This window comes from Falco punctatus (genome assembly GCF_963210335.1).
Source record: "Falco punctatus genome assembly, chromosome: 13".
NCBI classification, from domain to species: domain Eukaryota; kingdom Metazoa; phylum Chordata; class Aves; order Falconiformes; family Falconidae; genus Falco; species Falco punctatus.
In genome coordinates this window covers 13,967,321-13,987,644 of record NC_137593.1, presented here as the reverse complement: position 1 = coordinate 13,987,644, position 20,324 = coordinate 13,967,321, and the positions used below count along the sequence as shown (strand labels likewise).

Genomic DNA, 20,324 nt, shown 5'->3' with positions numbered 1-20,324 from the left:
AAGCCCGGTTCCCCGCGGGGGCGGCGGGCGGCCCGGGGGCTGCCCGGGCGGAGGGGCAGAGCCGCCGCGGAGCTGCAGTTGCCTCGCTGTGCCTGGGCGGTTTTTCTCATCCAAACCTCGATCACGTAGGATTGCGTAGAGGAGGGCGAGCGGGAGCAGCTGCAATTCGCCCGGAGCCCGGCTCCCGGCCGGTACCGACCCGACCCGCCCGGCCGCTGCGGGGCTCCCCGTCGCCCTGGCAGCAGCCCCGCGCGGCGTGGGCGTCCGGGGGGGGCTTCCCCGGCCCCTCCTCCCCTCGCCTTCCCCCCGCCTCGCCTCGCCCCCCCGCCGGCTGCCGGGCCGGGCCGGAGGATGCGGGCGGGCAGCGGGCGCGGCTCGGCTCCTCCTCGCCCCGCCGCCGTCGGGCGGCACCGCGGAGCATCCTGAGCTCCGCACGGAGCAGCAGCAGCAGCCGCCGCCGCACCCCCCCGCCCTCTTCCTCCTCCTCCACCACCTCCTCCCCACCTCGCATCGCTCCTCCCGCCGCCGTTCCCGCCGCGGCAGCCGGGCCCGGGGCTGCCCCGGTGCCGAGCGCTCCGCGGCCTCCCGCCGGGCCGGACGATGTGGGTTGCTGCCGTCGGGGAGAGCCGCTGCCGGGGCAGAGGCGGCGAGCAGGGCTGGGGGAGCTGCGCCAGCCATGGCGCTGTGAGCCCGGGGCGCCGAGCTGCGGCGATGTGAGCCCGCACCCGCGGCCGAGGCGCCTCTTTTTTTTTTTTTTTTAAATTTAATTTTATTGTATCGCCTCTTTTTTGTTCGTTTGCTGGCCTGCTGCTTTTTCCCGTGGCTGCTTTTTCCTTCCCCTCCCGCCCTCTCTGAGAGCGGAGTGGGGAGGGGGGGGGAAGAGGAAGAGGAGGAGTGCAAACAGAAATGCAGCGCGGCTCGCCCTGAGCCCGGCCGCGGGAGCGGAGAGGAGCCGCGTCCATGTGCGCGCACTGCCGCGCCGCGCCTCGGAGCCACCGCGCTGGGGCCGGGGCCGGCCGCGGGCCGGGGGGGCTCTGACTCATCCCACGGCCCCTCACCGGAGGGCGGCCGGCGGGAGGAAGCGCCGCCGCCTGCGCCCGAGCGGAGCGGCACCGCGCCGCAGGGACTCGCGGATCCTCCGCGCTCCCCCCCACCCCCCCCCCCCGGACACAGCTGCTGCCAGCGGACCTTTGCGAGCGGGGCAGCCGCCTCCCGGATTTACAAGGCGCGGGGGCACCGCCAGCCCGGCCGGGGGGTCTCGCCGACGGCCGCCCGCGCCGGGATTTGCGCTCCCCGGGGACAGACCCATGGGCGGCGGGGTCCGGCGGCCAGCCATGGTTGTTAGCCCGGGCGCCCTGCTCCGCCTGGCCGGCTGAGCCCTCCCCGGCGCCAGGACTCGGGGCTGCAGCGCGTTCAGCGGGGCGTCCCCGTCCCCCGTCCCCGCGGGGCGCGGCGGCGGCTCGGCCCCAGCGCGCCCGGGCGGCGCCCCTCGGAGCGGAGCGGCGCGGGGGGGCCCATGAGCGGCGATGGCAGCGGCTATCGCCAGCTCGTTGATCCGGCAGAAGCGGCAGGCGAGGGAGTCCAACAGCGACCGGGTGTCCGCCTCCAAGCGCCGCTCCAGCCCCAGCAAGGACGGGCGCTCCCTCTGCGAGAGGCACGTCCTGGGGGTCTTCAGCAAAGTGCGTTTCTGCAGCGGCAGGAAAAGGCCGGTGAGGAGGAGACCGGGTGAGTACGGCGGGCCGGGGCCGTGGGGACCCGCTGGGCGCCGTGGGGCAGCCCCGCACCCGCCGGCGGGCTGCCCGGGGGGTACCGACGGGGACAGGCTTGCGCCGTGATCAACTTTCTGCTGGGTCCTGGCGGGTCTCCATCTCGGGCTGGTGGGCTGGGTGGGCACCGAGCTGCCACCGGCATCCCTCCACAGCTGTCCGAGGCGTGAGCAAAGCGGGTCCTCCGGGAGGAGAGACCCACCCGCTTCATCAGTGCTAGCTTAACCCAGAATTGTACTTTTCCACCTCCCTATAGATACGCTTTTTAAGCAGTCTCTTATTTTCTGCATAGTGACAAGGAAATCGATAAAGTGAGGATCAATCAGAATTGTGGCCATATGATAACTAGATCCATCAAGTGCTTGCTACTTCACGAGCAGAGTTGTACTGGGCATTTCATTAGCTGGGAAAGCTTTCTAGATGACAGCTGCACGACTGTTACACCTGATGTTGAGCTTGCAAGGACCTAGAAATGGTTTTTAGGGTAGTCTTTTCTTTCCCCTTTCTTTATCTTTTTGTGTGTGTGTGTGCTCAGTCTTGGTTCATTGTGGAAAACTTCAGCCTTCGTGTACGTGTTGCTCACATTTCCATGATGAAGTCCCACCACCCACGGTTTCAGTTCTGAGCTGTGCTTTGTGCTCTCAGCCATCCTTGGTAGGTGTGAGAACTTGGTACATGGCAAGAGTAGGCCCTCAGTGACTTCTCAGTTGAAATGTTCTTTACTTCTTCCTTTATTTTTTTCCTTGCTATAAATCACTACTAAGGTAGGAAAACAGATTGGTTTGAGAAGATGCTGTAAACGTGTACTTTTCTCAGATGTCCCTTAAAGTATCATGGTTAAAAAACAGCGATACTTGTTTACTCAGCTCCTTGGGATGTGCCATCAACCTGTGTAATCCTCTCATGTTTTCCATATACCTTAGTATTTTTTTTTGTTGATTAGCCTCTTCATGAAGCTCCTTCTGCACATCTAAATTCTGTTAGTCATGACTCTTCCAGCAAGGTGTCAGAGCTAGCTGAGGGCTTCTCTTTTGGTCTGTAGATTGAGGTCCGTGACCTGTATTTAAGCGAGGAACACAAAGAAACAGGGGGGAAAGCCTCATGCTATAGAGGGCCACTTACTGTTGTCAACAAAACGGAAAGAATAATTTCTCTGGATTGCTGTTAGCACCCCTGATCCACAGGCTGTGGGGCAGGGGCTACATTTAGATAGCAAAATGCTTCAAGACTTGCAATGCGTAGCTTAGGCTGTGAAAACTAGACTCCTTAACGGTCTGTTTTAAAGCAGTAACCAAAAGAGGATGCAACATATCTGAAATTATAGCATGGCTTGAAATATTCAAAGGGAAAAGTTGCCTTTTTTTTCCTTTTTTTATTCTCAAGGCATGATGAGTGGTAGCTTGCTGGACCATCCCATAAGTTAACCTGTGAGCCCAGATGAAAAGATGGCTCTTGCCCCAGAAGTGTGGTCACTTTGTCTCAGGAAACACTCTTTGCAGTATCACGAGTGGGACCTGGGAGTCTCACTGATGAAATCTTTTCCCATTCCTCTTTTTCTCATCTCCATCTGCTATTGAATGACATCCCTCAAGGACTAAAAGGGCTGGAGAGTCTAGACCTGTTACCTAGATTTCAAGATGTTTTGTCTCATTAAAGTTTGAGTGACTTTTACAGCAGGGTGGGGTTGGTGAGGCTTTTTGTTGGTCCTGCCACAGTGCTCCCAGCTGCACAGGTCCAATTCTGCTTCCTTTGGTCTCACTGAATACCTGTGAAGAATTGATGAATGCTAAGAATTCCCTCAACTTGCATGGACTTTCCATGCTGAGGAACGTGTTCGATGACTTACCAGAATCACCAGAGTGATTCAAGGAAGGCTTTTTATTGACTTAGAAGAAGGATCAATGCTACTCAGTGCTGTAAAAATAGAGCTGTTCAGTCTTTAGAGCTGTCAGTCAATCACTTGTAACTAGTACTGTATTCATTTTATAAAATGACAGAAGTAGAGGAATTAAGTTGCTTTGAGAAAAAAATCAAGTGACTTCCCAGAGTATGGACTGTGTCTGCTTCAGTGCCCTAAATCCATCTTTTAAACAGAGATTTCTTTCAGTGGTACATCTTCCTGGGCTCAGGTATGCTGCTCAGAAGGCAGCATGCCACTGGGTTTGCTGCTGCTGAGATTGTTTATTCAGGGAGTGTATTGTGCCCAGATAACTTACTCATGGCAGTCACTCTTCTGCATAGGGAATGACAGGCAAATGAATTGAAACTGGTTTAAAGAAACATGCATACATTGTGCAGTGACCCACACCACCAGTGATTATGTGTACTTAATGATATGCTGGCTCAGTAGTTTGCGAGTCAGTGAAAGGAACATGAGAAACATCCATGTTCAAAAGGGATACAATCCCATTTGGAAATGGTACAGTGCTAGGAGAACTATCTTTACCTTTTTAAACATGACCTTGTTTTATGGCTATGGGGAGTAACTGTCAAAATACTTCACATTTACAGAGCGATTTTCATCTGTAGTACTCAACAAGCTCTACCAAATGGAGAGGATTCTTCCCATTTTACAGAAGGCGAGACCAAGGCATGGAGCAGTTACGTGACACACAGACGTAATTCCTGATGCTCATTCCAGCACGCTGCGCTTTGGGTCCCCCGCTGCCAGTGAGCTTACGATGCGGCAACGGTGGAGCTGTAGCAACTCGCACCATTACAGAACTGTAACTCTGGTGGTGGTTCATGTTCCCTTCACTCTTTGCTTTAGTAAAAGTAACTGCGTGAACTTACGTCAATTAAGTGTTTTTAATATGTGACTTAGTGCTGTAACTAAAATATTCATCAAGATGTGCGTGAGTGGAGTTGCTTTGCACTGGTTGGCACCTTGTGCTCCGCTCCGCAGCCTGTGAAGGGAGAGTGAAATACTCCTGCTTTCCTATGGGAAGGGAGAATTCGCACCCGGTAGCAGTTCAGGCTCACTCGGCGGTGGGCATGAGTAGTCGCAGGTTGTGGCAGGCTATGGGGAACCAGGTCCCTGCAGGGACATCTTGTGTAATCAAAGCTGTCAGCTCCTAGGGAAAACAGACTGCAGAAACATCTCATTTGTGGTTGCAATAAGCACCATGTTGTAAAATGAGCAGTTGTTTCATCTGCCTTTCCAATGGACAAAGGCAGTGCACTCTCATGCACGGTCTATGTTCTTTTATATCTCTTGCATGTGTTTGGCTCTAAGATGACGTATCAGTTTAAGACAGGCCAAATAAGGATGCTGAGTGCTGTGGACTAAGCTGAAAATTTGGACACATGGGCTTAATCCCATTATTGTGAATCAATACAGGTCGTTGACTGCAATTGTGCAGATACCAAGCAGAATATGTGTATGTTGAACAGTACCTGTATGGTTGTAAGTATAAGGTACAGCTAGAAAAGATTAAATTATGTATTTTGGTCTGACCAGAGTAACTTGATAGAGGATTCAAAAGAAATTGCTGTATGGTATGGCTTTTTGGTGCAGTTTCAAGAGATGGATCCTTCGATAGATCCAGGAGTTGAATGCAGAAGACTAGACAAAGCAGCTCTCTCTACATGACTTCTCTGCCAACAAATGGTTGAACCAAGTAGTTTCATCCCCTCTGTGACTGAATTAAAGCATCCAGGCATGTCCCTTCTTCAGCTGTTCTGTGACCGGCTGGCAACCCTAGGCTGGTGGGTCCAGCTTGTCAGTGAAAGCTGTGGCCGTTGCTTCATCAACCATCTTCTCAGGCAGAGCTCACTCTGGAGAGCTGGGGTGCAGGTGGCCTTCCATCGTGCCATAGCCCCTGAAGCTATGGTGTTTGGGGGCTTTGCGTGAAGGGAAACAGGCTGGAGCATCAGGCACAGTATCTGTGGGGGTTGGTGGAGATTTTATCTGAGTGAAGCTCACTGACAGGGTGGTGTTACTTGGGGAAACCATGTTTGAATTCAAGAAGCTTTGGGTCAGGCAGTGCCAGGCACTCGGTAGCATCGCCTCCGTCCCTTCAGGCATTGCTTCTGTAGATGAGTTTCCAGCTCAGAATGCAAAGCTCAGTCTCAAACAGGGTTTTTTTACCCCAGGAAAAAGAAAAAAAATCCTATGTTGTCTTTTTCATCCGCCCCACCCCATCTGATATATATTTTGTGCTCCTCCAGGGAAAGGATGCTTTTCCTTAAAGAGATCTAACGGTTTCTTCCCAAGTGAAGAAAACGGCTCACACACAGAAAAACCGCAGTAAATTAAAACATGTTTTCCCTTTGTGGTGTTTCTCATTTTGAATAATAAATGGAGATTTGGAATTTAAAATGTACGTATGTAGATATTTATGCAGCAGTATAAGTAAAATACAAGAGCAAGTTTAGTTGAAGGACACAGAAGGTCTTTGTTCATTTGGAAATTCATTTAAAATATTTGAGAAGTCTGTCATCTCTGCAAGCTGTTAAATTCCCCGAGTTAAATCCTGAAGTCCTTTCTGATTTCATGCAGGGTGAAAATGATATTTGAAGCTCAGGGTAAAAACCACCTTTTTAGCTCCCTGTTAAATTTGTCTGAGTCCTTGCCTGTTTGTATGGATTAGTTCATCTCAGAACAGCTGTAATATCTGCCTAACCTGTGGAATTTGGCCCCTCTGTTGCTAGTGTCCTAATGCCGGCTGCATTATCTCAGCAAGCACATAGCTGCATGTCTGCAGTAGGATTCAAGCAGGTTCCCAGCACTTCTCCATAATGTTTGTATGAGTATCTGGATGTGTGCCCAGCCAAGGGGGGGTCCATCCCATTCTTCTGCCTGCTTCTCTGCAGGATTTGGTGCTGTGCCCCACCTCTAAGGAGTGGCTGGAGGAAATGGAAATGGCTGGAAATCTTGGCATTGTCTGGCCAGCAAGAGCTCTTAAAAGTGTTAGCTGAGATGAGGGTGTGCATGCCAAGTGGGCAGCCAAACATGAGCCTCATGTCAAGGGGAAGGGGCACAGCCCTGAGGGTGTGCATCCTCCTTGTCTGGGGCAGTCTGTCATCGGTGAGGTCTGCCATAGGTCTGTAAGGTCCTTCTGCGCCCGCCGGTGCTAGTGAATGCCAGAACAACCAGGAGCAGGGAAAATGCTCCCTCCTGCTCATGACAGCTCAGCAGAGGGGGTTCATTTTATCAAATTGATCCCCGGGGGTGGTATCACACACGTTCGTGACTTGCAGATGTGTTGACTGTCACGGTGTGTGCCTGTGCTCAGTTACTGGGAGGTGGTCGGGTAGCAACCCTGAGCTCTCTGGCTGTAAAATCTGGGGAAGAACTGCAGAGTCCCAGCTCACTCCTGAGCATGGAAAACTCAGCTGCCAGCCCGCTTTGCAACACAGCTTGTGGGTGAGCATGTCAGTCAGTAAGCCACTTTGGACTAGTTCTGGACTGGATATGGTTGTTGCCAAGAAAATCCGTGGAAGTCATCCAAGCTCCTAGAGCGATGGATATCTTCTCTCCCCATGGCCTCAGGGGTAGCTGTGCTTGTGGGAGCAGTGAAACTTGTTAGCCAGCAGAGGAGGTTCACCATTAGAGCAGTACAAATGATTGATTCCTTCTTCACCAGCCAAATAAAAAAGTCAGGGCAAAAAGAGGTTCATAAGTGATTATTTTCCCTCCCCACAAAATAAAAGATCCATATAAATCAGTTTATCATTGACTGATATAACTTTTTTTTGGGGGGGGAAGAAAAGGTGCAATTTCATTTGGAGGATTTTTATATGTGTATTTTTCCTTAACTTTCAGGTATACTTCTAAATGAAATGTTGCTTTGAAATAAAAAATGAAAAATTTGAGTTCCAAAAATACCAAAATGAAGACAAGCTTTTCTTTCTTCCTTCCTTTCTTCCTTGCATTTCTGAATTCAGCATGAATTTAGAATAATTTCAGTAGACCAGATACCGCATATTTTAACAGATACCTATTACAAAAAAAATCAACAGCTTGACTCGGTCAGTGCGGAGAGCAGGGCTGCCACAGGAGCTGAAGAGACTGTAAGAATCTCACTCCTGTGAGAGAAGACGTGATTGTGAGTCTCACTATGTTGTGCAGACTGGCTTGGGCTTGTCTTTCCTTCTTTCTCCTCCCCAAATGAGCACACCATGAACTGCCAAACAGCATGGTGGCCAGGTAGGCGTTTGTTCCATACCTCTGGCATTCGTTCTGTTTGATCCATCCCTCTGAACAGTCATGTGCACGTTATTTCTAGGAGTTTCCTACTCCCGCACAGCTGAAGCCAAGCTGTGATTTATTATTATTAAAATTAAAGAAAGAATTTTAACAAGCAAAACGTGTAAGAGATTCGCATCCCTTTCATATTTGCAAGCTCTACGGCTTGGCAGAAGGTGACCGAGAGTACAGAAGACAGCAGGTCAGGAATGCAGCTCCAAAGAACGAACCTTTAAATACACATAAATTTCCATATGCTCTGTGTGCTGTTGTAGCATCTTTGCTGTGGCTGCATTATTGTTGTGCCTTAATCTTGGAAGTCTCTTGTGAAGTGACCTGTACCAAAATTTTCTACTCTGTACCTGGGCTGCACATACTGCAGTCTTATCAGGGAATGGCCCCTTTATACTCTTTCTCCTGCTTCATGCATGGTTCATCTTTATTCCCTAGCTAACACAATATTCTTCATATTAATAGATTATCCTTTTTAATCATAAAGCAACCTTCCATATCTATTGTTTTACCTTTGCCCTGTTCTGACATATAGCAGAATCCTGAAATAACTCGGTGTTTCCAGGAGCTGATTTTACTTTGCATCTCTATTACAAGCTGCAGTAGGGCCATGGACACACTTCACGCCCCTCACCCAGCAAACACCACTACCAGGGGCTCCTGTAATAATTTTTCAAGGGGGATCTGTGCTTTGAGAAGAGACAATGTGGACACTGAATTTGTGCAGTGTGGTATCAGGGTGGTAGGGATACAGCTTCCTGACAGCACTGTCTCTGAAAATAGCAGCTACGACACATTTTTAAAATGGTAAACCAGAAGGCAGCTTTCTAGAGAGCTGTGGAACACGACTGTTCAGGCAGACCACTCTGGCTTTTCCAGCCCCCACGCTGCAGCATAGACAAATAACTGCGTGCTTGTACCAAGCACTGAATTGGGGCACTCTGAAACCCTGCTGGAGCTTACATGGGTGCTGGGAAAATTCAGCTGGATGTGCCCTGACACCTGTCAGACACCTCTGCTGTCCTATGCTCATTTCAGAATGTCCTGGCTAAAGGTGACAGAGGGACATAGCCACAGGCTTGGAGGCAAGGTGGTGGCTTGAGCCCTGAGCCCTTCCTGACTTGAGGGATGTGCTGATGGCTGGTTGCTGGCATGATGGGGAAGACTGGTTCCATGCAGCAGGTCCAGGCATTAATGCTCTCTGCCCTTTCCCCATGGAGTGGGCTGGGCTGTGAGGTGAGGGTTAATGCTCGAAACAGCAGCAGCACTGAATGGGGTTTCACAGCTCTGCTTCTGCATCTGCTCTGTGGCTTTTGGGTTGTCCCTTTCCCACAGTGTCATGGGGAGATGACTGCGCTGCTGTGCCTGGGGTCCTGCTAAGGAGGTGCTGTGTGTGGTTGTGCTGCTCTTGACAGAGCTTTAAGTTTGGAGGAGTATTGAGCTCTTGTGCAGACCCTGGCTCCGGTCAGGGCAAGGAGGGAGGCAGCAGTAGTGGCTCCTCTCTCTTCTCGGTATCATGTGCATCTGTTGTGCCTGAAGTTGTGTGTGGGAGGAAGGGGGGATTCTGTCCAAGGGACACCTCCTTCAGTGCCCCCTTCTTCAGCCTTACCAAGTACAAGAGTGAACTAATTCTGTTTTGGATGGTTCTTGACACAGTCATGTTCCCAAAGAGAAACCCTCAGCTGGTGACCTGTGGCGCTTTTCTGTTCAGAGGGTAGGCAGCCGTGGTTGAAGGAGGTGAGCAGTTATGCTGCTGCCTGCCTGTGCTCCCCGTCTTTCATTCTGGGGCCTTTTCAGTGCAATAGTTCATGTTTGGAGTGCTTGACTCCATCAATAGATGTCTGAAAAGGGGAGATGTGAAATGGCTGGTTGTTTCCAAGGGTGCGGGCTGGATTTCAGGAGGAAGCTCCAGGGCTAGATACAGCCGCTACAGTGATGGAGAGCACAGAGCTTCTCCCCCATCCCACAGCAGCATCCACAGAGCACGTTGTGCAGAGCTCTTTTCCTGTGGCATTCCTGTCTCACCTTCCCTCCAGCAGCATGCTCTGTTAAGGGGATGTGTTACATCCAGTGAACAGCTACATGCTGTGAACTGGCAAAATATCCACAGAGAGGCAATATAATTCTGTTGCTTCTTCCTCTTTCCCAGCTGAAGGCTGATTGCGCTCATGATAAAGATAAAAAACCCCTGTAACGTTCCTTGAAATATTTAAGCATTTTGGATTGAAATGAAGGAAGAAAAGAGTCAGGTCTTGAGGTTAATAGAACATGCTCAATTAATTGGTATTTATCTAGAACAGGATAGTTTGCAGTCCCCTCCTCTTGCTGTCTGCACAGATAGTTTCTTTGCTTAGCAGTTGCCACCCATATTGCCTGAACTGCCAAAGAAATACACTTCCTTCATTCCCCAAAGCAAAACTAATTGTAAAAGGTCAAGCAGTATGGGACTGCTGCAAGTGAAGCCAGGCTGCAAAAAGCCAGTCCACGTCTTCCAGAAAATCCAAAAGCAGTAGAAATTAGCAAAAAGACACAGTGATTTTGGCTTTCAGGGACCAGCTCAGAGTTTGGAAGCACACAGCAGTTGCTGAAGGATGCTCCCTGGGGACCTTGGAGCCACTGGGCTGCAGGAGATGTAGGGATCAGACATTGGCAGGTGAGGGGCTTGGACCATCCACCCACTCCCAAGCCGGTCCTTTCCCTGGCACAGCTCCTGTAAGTGGATCTGGATCTGAATTGCTGGCTGCTTGCACCCTCTGCCTCAGCTATCGATCTGCAGCCGTCCATGCGGGCATCCTCTGGTGATCAACATCATGCTCCTGTGGGGATTTTCTGTGACAGTGGCTAAAAGGGCTGGCAGAGCATGCAAAATAACCACCAGTTCTCTGCTGACTTTTTATACTTCGGTTTTATGCTCTTCAGCACGGAGTCTACCTGCTGGCTAACTCATAGCATCATTATTTTTATATTTATAAACATTTGTTTTGGCTTTTATTTCATTTCCTTCTGTACCACTTCTACCTTGTCCGCTTCTGTAAATATTTCTATTTTTCTTTCTGTTTCTTCACAAACACAGCTCTAATTTCCATTGAATATATTTTAGGGTTTAGAGCTAGGGCCTGATAGCAGCTCCTGAATGATTAGAAATCACCAGGTGAAGTTTGAGAGCTCCTGAACTCCAAGCTCTCAGGCAGCGAGGGCTGGGCAGGCTCCTGGGCAGCTGGAGGAGCAGGAGCTGTGTTCGGAGACCTGTTTGAGAGGCAGATTTTCTGTTTTCACTCCATCTGCACTGTGTCGTCCTGAGCACACGCATCCCTGGGGAGGGAGCTCGCTGTTTACAGCTTTCTCCTGAGATGGCAGTGGGGTGGCTGGTGAGCCTGCCTGTGTCACTGGAGTCCTCAGGGCCGTCTGACATCAGGAATGAGGTGTTTGTAGTGAGATAGGAACCAGGAAACACCGTCCTTATTTAAAACAGAGTTTTACGTGGAATGAGGCAGATGATAGCTTTCTCACACCACGAGTGTTTTATTAAGGTTGAAGGAAATCTCTGGCTCAGGTGGAAAATTAAAATCATTCTGCAGGTAAAAAAAAGGTGTATTTTCACAAAGCAAAAGGAAAGAAGAGAACTTTGAGTCACATGGTGGGTTTTGGCCATTTTTAGCATGATTTTGCTCTTTGAAGTATAGTATTTCAAACCAGAGTGGCACAAGCAGCACATTTTCTTTATACATTTGGGTATTGTGTAAGATTTGTTGAAATTTAGTAACATTATAATTTGGGGTCAAAAAATGCTTGCAAATGGCTACAGGAATGCTTAAGCTGCTTTAGTGCAGTAAGCAAAAAGAATCTTATAATACAAACTGACTGATTCAAGCTTTTAATTTTTCCACATCGCAGGCTCATTACCTATTAAATAAAGAAGTCTCACACCTCTTATCCCTTTGGAAAATGCTGCGGGAGTGCATGAGGGATACTGAAGCAAAAGGGGGTATTATTGCCTGGTGTTATTAAACGCTTGCAGAGTGACACTGGGACCCAAATTTTACCCTGCATTGCCATCCAGTGATGATCCAGAGCTGTTCTGTGAGCTGGTGTTGGTAGGACCAAGTACCGTCCCCCAAGACCAGCATAATCTTTGATTAATTTCTGCTCAGTGCTTGTTGATAGCATGTTCCATCCATTTTCTGTTTTAATGAATTTACTTTTCTAGACATGCGGAGTGGAGTGGAAGATTGATGTAGTTGTTTCTGTAGTGCGTTTTGTTTGTGTGAGGGACTTCTCGGCATTTCTGCAGTATTTCAGGCCTGTTGGATTGATGGGGAAAGCGGAGAGATTTAGCGTCTGAGAATAGTACAAATTACAGTGCCATGGCAGGCGTGAACAGCAGGGATGGCGTCTGCTCATGTGAGGGCTATTAGTGATCTGGTGCCTTGCGTGGCGCATTTCAAGGTGAGGGGAGCTGGGGACTCTGTCGTAGAGCCCTTCAAAAACTCGGGGTGCAGAAGTGTGAGAATGTCACCAAGTTGTGGTCACCTAGCAGCAAGGCTGAAGGGACCCCCAAGGCTGACTAGTTCAACCGCAGCCCTGAGCTAATAATCGACGTACATTCCCCAGACAGATGTTTTTTAACCTGTTCTTTACATCCTCCCATGGATCAAGTACTAGGTAGAAAGAGTCTCCTAATATTCAAACCAAATCTTTCTAGGAAACCAGGGAGAAATTTGCTTAATTGATAGTGAAGTAGTTTTATGTTGCACATTGGAGTCAACAAAACAGAACACAGCCTTTCTAACTGCTCAAGTGGCAAAGTGCTGCCACAAGACTGCCCAGGATTTCTGACCCATCAGACAAGTCCCTAGGATGTGTCTGGGCGAAGTGTGGCCCTGTAGGAAACCCTCGCCTCCTCCATCCCTGTTTGGAGGGCGAGGGGTGCTGCAAGCATGGGGAGGGGGCAGTTATTTTTCTACTTCTCCCTCCTGCCAGCTCCAGGCAGCACAGCACAGCAAGCAGCAGCTCCAGGCATCATCCTCCCAGCCTGCCTTTCCACCTCACTTGGGCGTAGTGTAGCTGTGGCCACTTCTTTGCTGGTATGAGCTTTTGGCTCCATCATCCCTCAACCCATAAGTTTTTCAGGGTGGGGGTCCACATTTGCTAAATTTTCATGCGGCATTTGAGCTCTCATTGCTGGTATGGGGAAGGGCTAGATTTTACTCCCCATGTTTCCCCTTTGCAGCTGCCTTTGCCCAGGAGCTGCCACAGCTTGTGGGGGCCAGAGGGATGCCCCCATAAAGGAGTACATGCTCAGTTGCTTCATGGAGCCACATCTGCACCCAAAAGAAATGCACCGTGTGACTGCGGTCTCACACATAATATTTATGCTATCCTCTGTTTCACTCTGGGTGAATATGCTGTAATTTTGGCTAATTACACAATATGTCAGGAATAATTGCAGGGTGTTCCTCAAAATAAATAATATATCTTGTGTGCTCTGCTATCCATACTTACAAGCATGCTTTCACCTTCAGTAGCCAAGGCATTGACTGTGCCGGAAAATGACAGGTTAGGAGCTGTAGCTACATCTTCTTTTCCATTAAACTTCTAATATTTTAATATTTTTTTTAATTCCCTTACTTGAAAAAGCTCACCCTGCATAAATTCTGGAACAGCCCTGCATATCTCCTTAATGCTTCGTGTTCTTGTCAGGCTTTGTTTTTTTCCTCATTGGAGCTCAAGTCAATACAGGTGTAGAAGAATGCTCTTTAAAAAGGAAATGTTTTGAAATTTTGACTGCTGGTAAAACACACTGGATCAACAGAGCAACACAAACAGCGTCCTGGGGAGGCAAACAGAAACCCAGGAGTGTAGCTGTATGAAGAATTGATTTTTTAGTTCTCTGGCTAAATTAAAGAAGTTATGGGGAGGAGGGGGTTCAGATTCAATGCAATATTCCATTCTGCTTGAAATGAAACTTTGGCTTTCATCTCCAGCTCTTTTAACATATTTTGGTTGGGTTTTTTTTCATTATATTCTACCAAACAAAATGTCTAGTAAGAAAAAATCAGAACTTATACTCTTTTCAGATCTTCCCCCTGCGCACCCCCACCCCCACCCACCCCCCACCCCCTTAATAAGATGAAGTTTGTGTATAGCTTCAGCTGCTCTTACTCTGACTTTTTTTAGCAAAATATTCAGCTAGACAGTTTCACCCAGAGGTCAGCAATGCTGTGCCAAAATATCTGGTGGCAGTTAGGCCATCAGTCCTTGCCATCCCATTGCTTTCACCTGTGGTGGTCTTTGGGGACCTCTTTTGGCCCTGCAGTGCTGGAGATGGCCGTCTTGTCCTTAGTTTGTGTGCAGAGTGGCTAGCTCATGCGTCATGTACATCAGTTTGGTATTTGCTTTCTAGGCAAGACTCATCCAAGACTTTGGACCTCTTTATCCTTGAGCCTTGGACCTTAGGTGGCTGTCATATGGGATCCAGAGCTTGGAAAGCGAGTAAGCTGCTGGGTGACTTCTATAAGTCCTAACATACATAGGCTCCTAGAAAAAGGGTGGCCTGGGAGATACATTTAGCAGTGGTTGCACGTTGCACCCCCCATTTTCAGTGCTTTATGTGATTCCTGTCTCTGCCCCTTACCTCAGACTTGTATTAACATCTGCATAAAGCTGATTCCCTTATTATTATGGGAGGGCCTGCATAAATGCCAGTGCTGTGCAGCGACATCCTTTCCACCTACTCTACAAGTGCGAAATAAGACTTCCTTGGAGGGACTCATCTTTGTAAGAGCAAAGCAGGTGCAGAGCTTTGCATATGCCTGCTCCTCGGTAGAGGGGTGCAGGCAGCTAGCTGTGCTCTGTGCTGGAGGGCTAATTACTATTCCTCCTTGCAGGCATCAGGACAGGAAAGGAAATCACTTCTCGGGATGCTCTTTTTGCCTACAAGGTGCCACTCTGCTCTAGTGAATCACTGACAGTGACAGGAGGCGATTGCTTTGATGGATGCTGTCATCAGCTTGAGCCCATCATCCCTCTGAGTTAGGGAAATGTCATTTTTGGAAGCCTGTCCTTCAAACACAGAGGCCATCCCTGTCAGCACAGCCTGTTATTTCATGTAATGTGTCCTGGAAACATCAATTGTCTCTCTGTAGTTATTAGCCCTGGGTGGAGATTCACACTTGAGATGAGTAAATACACAAGTGTGCCATGCAGCCCTATTGTCTCAGAGTAATTTTCTTCTCAAAATAAATTCCCTGTAATTGGAGGGTGACACTAACCCTGTAATCACGTTCAACTGGAGCTGGGCATGGCCTTCATTCTGCATCATCAGGAAAGGAGCTGGGATCAACTGTTCAGTATCCCTGGAGCCACAGACCTCAGGAATAAATCTTAGCATCAGTCAGTCAGCCTGTTTACATCTCTCCATCCTACTCACAGGCTGGGTGATGTGCCTGTGTGTTACGCTGAATGGCTGTATCTAAATTGAAGGGGTTCGTGGCAGCTTTGCAAGATGGGGTTCAATGCCTGGCTTTGCTGCGGAGCCCTTCCTAATGCTTGGGCAGCTGCTGTTCCCCACGGTGATGTGACCTCTGCACAGGCAGCCTGAGGAGGCATCCAAATGCAAATGCCTACCCACCTACACTGCTCACCTCCCTCTGCAGTTCATTTGCCCTCTCCCTGCCTGTTACTCAGGATGCTACAGGCTGTGTTGCCCAGTCCATCCAGGCTACCTGCTTGTAGGCTTCCTCGAGGCAGAGCATGTCCTTCTGCTCTGAACAGTGTTGCTGAGTTTAGCCACAGAAGCCGTGGAACACGTTTTGTGGGGCTGGGAAACATCCTTCTTGCCTCTATGTGCTTTTCTGCATGCAGTGAGTCCCGTCGGAGCTGAAAATGCTCAGCACTTTGCAGCAGGATTTCCTGCCTTTGCACCCAGTTGGAGTGTCCCCCAGGATCCCCACATGTGGCTCAGGAGGCTTCAACCTGCTTCATGCAGTGTCCCTGCAGGTGCAGTCACAGACACCCATGCGCAGTGTCTGCTGACGGCTCATGCTCTGCCATAGCCACAGCTTGGAAGAGTTGGGCAGGGTGTTTGGTTGGGGGAAACACACCCCTGGTCTTCAAGGGCAGCAGATCTTGGTGCAGCTGCAAGTGCTGTTATTCCTGATCTTCCCAGTCTGGGTGGATTCAGTGAATCATTGTAGTGAATTGAGCTATTAAACTTATGCCGACAACAATGCACTTAACTGGGGACAGCCACTTGCTTCATCTTAACTGCAGACACCCTGGAGAACTTAGCAGGTCCTGGCTGGGAAAAAACCCAACATTTTTCTCCCTCAGCTTTTCATCTTCTCTTTCTCCCTGAGTTCTGTGTTGATGCCTGTCACCATAGTAATCTTCACGGAGGTCACCAATGCATTTTTGTGCTGAGTTAATACAAGCCTTCATTAATACAAGCCTTCATTAATACTGTACTTCTGAAGGAGGGATTTTAGTGCCTTTGTCTGCATGTGTTTGCAGTATTTAGCTTATTGAGTATTCTGGAACCCATCCTTTTCAGGGGAGAGGAACTGTAGTTTCTGCAGTGGCACTTTAAACGTGGAGTTAATCTAAGTAAATTAGGAGCAGTTTATGCTCTGACTTGAATGCTGGTTTTGGTGCGTTAAGGATTTGAGTGCTGGTTGGGTGAGTCATAAATCAACCTCCCATTATGACAGCTGCAGCCTGAATGGGGGAAAATAAGAATAATGAAATGTGTAAATTCCAGGCTAAAATGTTTAATTGCAATAAACAAATGTTTAAAGAACGTTTAGGTGAAATATGCTCCTGGGATGTATTACAGTTCCCATGTCTGCAGTCACATCCTCACCAAAACCGTTGCACAGGCCCAGAGGAGAGTCAGCAGTATGCCCAGCCATGGTTCACGTCAGGGCTGGAGACACACTCTCCCTTTGCAGACCAGTGTCCTTAGCAGGTACCAGAGGGAATGTTTCAGGAGCCTGCCACTGGCATCCCTGGCAGCCTTGCTAAGACTGGGCAGAGGCATTGAGTCACAGTGTGTCCTGCTGCAGAAAAAGAGAACAACCAAACAGGCAAGTCTCCTGTTGAAATCATGCAGTAGGAACATTCCTTCTACCTTGTTGCAGGTTGCTGAATATAAAATGGCCACTTGCTGTCAACGCCAAAAGCCTCAGAGTTTAATGCCACAGCCAACACAGTGCACTGCTGGCACCCAGCACAGTAACTTCTTGAGTGGATTTAAAAGCAGTTCTGCACCAGCAACCTCAAGCGGAGGCCTGCCTCCCAACCAGATCATCACTATGAGTTGTAAGAATCCTTGGAGCCAGTGGCTCAAACCCCTGGAAGATCACTAAGCCCTTCCTCTTTTCAAGAGATTGTTGAAAAGCAGCTTCTCTGAGATCCCTACTGTTAACTCAAAGTTCAGATTAAGGCAACTGCTGTCAGTAGGGTCTTGTTGAGTCTCTTCAGATTTTCCGGCCCCAGGAGAAGTGGGGTTTGGCTTGCTGCAGCCTCAGGTATTGCTGTAACAAGAGGTGTTCTGTGAACTGCAAGAAATGAGGCCATGGCAGACTGCCTTCCACAATGGAGTCTCAACTGGAAATCAGCGTTGTGCCCTGTTCCTTGGCTCTCCAGAGCTCAGGCTGGATTGAATTGAGCTGCCCTACAGTGCTTCATAGCATGTAAGGTTCCTTTACCCAGGTCTTTATGCTGCTGCTTTGGTGATGGGAATAAGCAAGAATTAGCATCCTCAGTGGGTCTTTGCTAAATGCAGGGCTGGTATATAACCTCATAGTTCCTCTCTGCCTTAAGGGGAATTATTCTGCTTGTGTGTTCTCCATTTTCCAGTTAATGGGGTGAGTTCTGTATTTACCTTAAATAGTAGAACTAAAAGAAAAGGTCAATAAAGAGCTAGCGCTATTTCTGGTAAGAGGCATTTCTGCCAGCATCCCTGTCAGAGCTGTTGCTCTTTTCCCCACAGCACACAGCAAATACCTTCAGCAGTGCCTGTGGTTTGAGGGTGAAGAATGTTGAATCTGCAGAGTAGCTGATTAGGACATGATCCCCCAGCCTTCTGTAAGCACACCCCTGGAGATCAAACAATGTGTGAGCACCCTGCAACCATCATGTCCTTGGCAAGCCCCAGGAGAGTGAAAATCACTGTATAGCTGTACAATAAGGCAGGAAGCAAAGCAGCTGATGGTGAACTGAGATGACTTAAGGCTCAGCAGCAGAACAGCTGAAATGAATAATGGCAGCATCACATTACCATTTAAGTAGAGACAAGGAGATTAACAGTCAGATCATGCTTTAGTTAGCCTCAGCTGTGTTAAAGGGCTCAGAAAGTTAAAAGCAGGGCAGGCAGAGTTGGTGAGTTTGGCCTGTGCAAAAGGGAGCAGGCAGGATGCTCTTCAAGGGATGTGCAGTGAGTTGGTCACTGGATGGCCATTCTAAGAAGGATTATTGCCTGAGAAAAATGTCTTCACCCGAGGGAAAACCCCTAGTCTGGTAGATGCTGCAGGCCAGGAACGGAGCTATGGGTTAGCTCTTGTTCCCTGTTACCCTTATTGGTCTGTTCTGCGCTGTGGCTGTGCCCATTTGGGATGTTTCCTGGGCATGACCTTCTTATGCATCTTCTGGAAGCACCATGTTTGAAGAATTTGAACTCACTGCGTTTGCATAAGCAGAGGGTCTGCTGGGCTTTCTCCAGCACCCCTCAGCCCTGAACAGCTGTGTATGAGCAACTAGAACGGGATCTGTAAGTATTCTAAAGTATAACAGTATAACTTATAAAATAAGGGTAAAAATATTCCTTTGCATATTGCGTGGGAATCCTAATAGTATGCGGTCTGCACTGGGAATACATGCTGTGTGGAAATCTCTTGTGTTTAGTCGGCACTTTGGGATCAAGGCGATCAAACTTCTTTCTTAAATCTATTCTGAAGTACTTTGTGTGTTGTGGGAGATGCTAAGCTGGTGCTGAAGTTTTGTCCACATTGGTTCTATTTCTGCAGGGAAGACTACTCCTACAGCAAAATAGAAGAGTGTACAGGGGAGCCTGAGTGGGAGGAACAGGTTTATCTCAAGTGTGTTTTGCAGTATTGCTCCTTTAAAAGCAAGAGGATCCAAGTCCCCCTTGTTAAACAAGGACGAGGTTAGAGAGCTAGGTTTGACTTTGATTCCTGGTAAATTCTGTGAATTATAGAAAGAAAATGTTTGTGGCAGAGTTTGTGCTTATTTGTGCTGCATTTTTTCCTTTTGTTTTATGATTTGCTTCTTTCTCTTATTGACTGTGTCCTGGAGCAGTATCATTAAGGGAATTTTAGACAAATAAAAGTATGAATGTTGTGAGGTTTTATTTTATTCCCCCCCCCCCCCCCCCCCCCCCCCCCCCACTCCAGTAAGCAATGGCAATATTGCTTACTGGGAAGGGTTGTGTTCTCTCCCTTTTTTTTTTTTAACTGCAAAACTGAAAAGTTCTTAGTCTATTTTATTGTCTTTCTGCCTTTTGTTCTGACTTATGGGTGGTGGGACACCCTGATTTGACAAGGAGACCTACTGGTTTTGAGATGTTTTCTACAGACAAGTTTTTAGCATGATTGCTGCCGCATAAGGGATAGCTATGCTGGAAGACTGTGATAAAATTGCTCTGTAGATGGAAAGAAGTGATGTTAAAATATATGATATGACAAAAGTAGGGAGTCTCTTAAAAGTAATGTGCAGTTTTGCCCCAGGGCTAGCAGGAAGAATCCTGTGCTGTGATTATAAGGTTCCCTCTTCAGGTAATAGTAACTCTGTTGTGAGCTTTGGGGAGAAAGATGGGTAAATCCTTGTTAAAAGCTGCCTTGACCTAAAAAGTTGTCTGTGGGCCTCCAAGACACACTGATTGCTGTATGAATGACAAATCCCAATATCCCACTTTATGCCCAGACCTGAGACCAGAGGTTCCCTGGTTGGAAGCAGCTACTCCACCGGCTGTTGCCTCCAGCATAGCTGTTTATGTTTGAACTGGTACCTCTGCAGTCAGTGGAGAGATGCAGGTGGTTTCAGGACCCTGTGGACCTGGCCAGACTTGCCTGTTGATTTTTAGGATGCAAAGGGAGCCCAGATTGGGTGTAGAGATAGCTGTACTAGGTGAGGCAAGTCACCCACTGCCCAGGCAGCTCGCTAACCCTCCTGGGCTGTGCTCTGTTTAAAGAGAAGTCGGTGCTGCTTGGGCTTTAGTATTTACTTCAGGTAGGTGCCCAAAGGTGCAGCTGCCCACTGGTGCTTCTCTTCTGTAGAAACAGACCCAAGGAAATGCAGGAACTGGGGGAGGAGAGATCTGTATGTCTTCAAAGTGCTTT

The 20,324-nt window shown here is 48.7% G+C and overlaps 1 protein-coding gene across 6 annotated transcripts in view; it reads left to right on the top strand.

Moving 5' to 3' along the window:
* FGF12 (fibroblast growth factor 12) overlaps nucleotides 1-20,324 on the top strand; it is a 228,028-nt gene that overhangs the window by 124,705 nt on the left and 82,999 nt on the right. The window contains exon 1 of one of the 6 annotated variants that reach the window (XM_080410565.1): nucleotides 1,256-1,725. The exons of the other annotated variants lie outside the window; for them this stretch is intronic. Within the exon in view, the coding sequence (XP_080266691.1) occupies nucleotides 1,527-1,725 (199 nt within the window). The 5' untranslated portion in view covers nucleotides 1,256-1,526. Of the gene's footprint in view, nucleotides 1-1,255; nucleotides 1,726-20,324 lie in introns of those variants that run through there. 6 annotated transcript variants of the gene reach the window in all.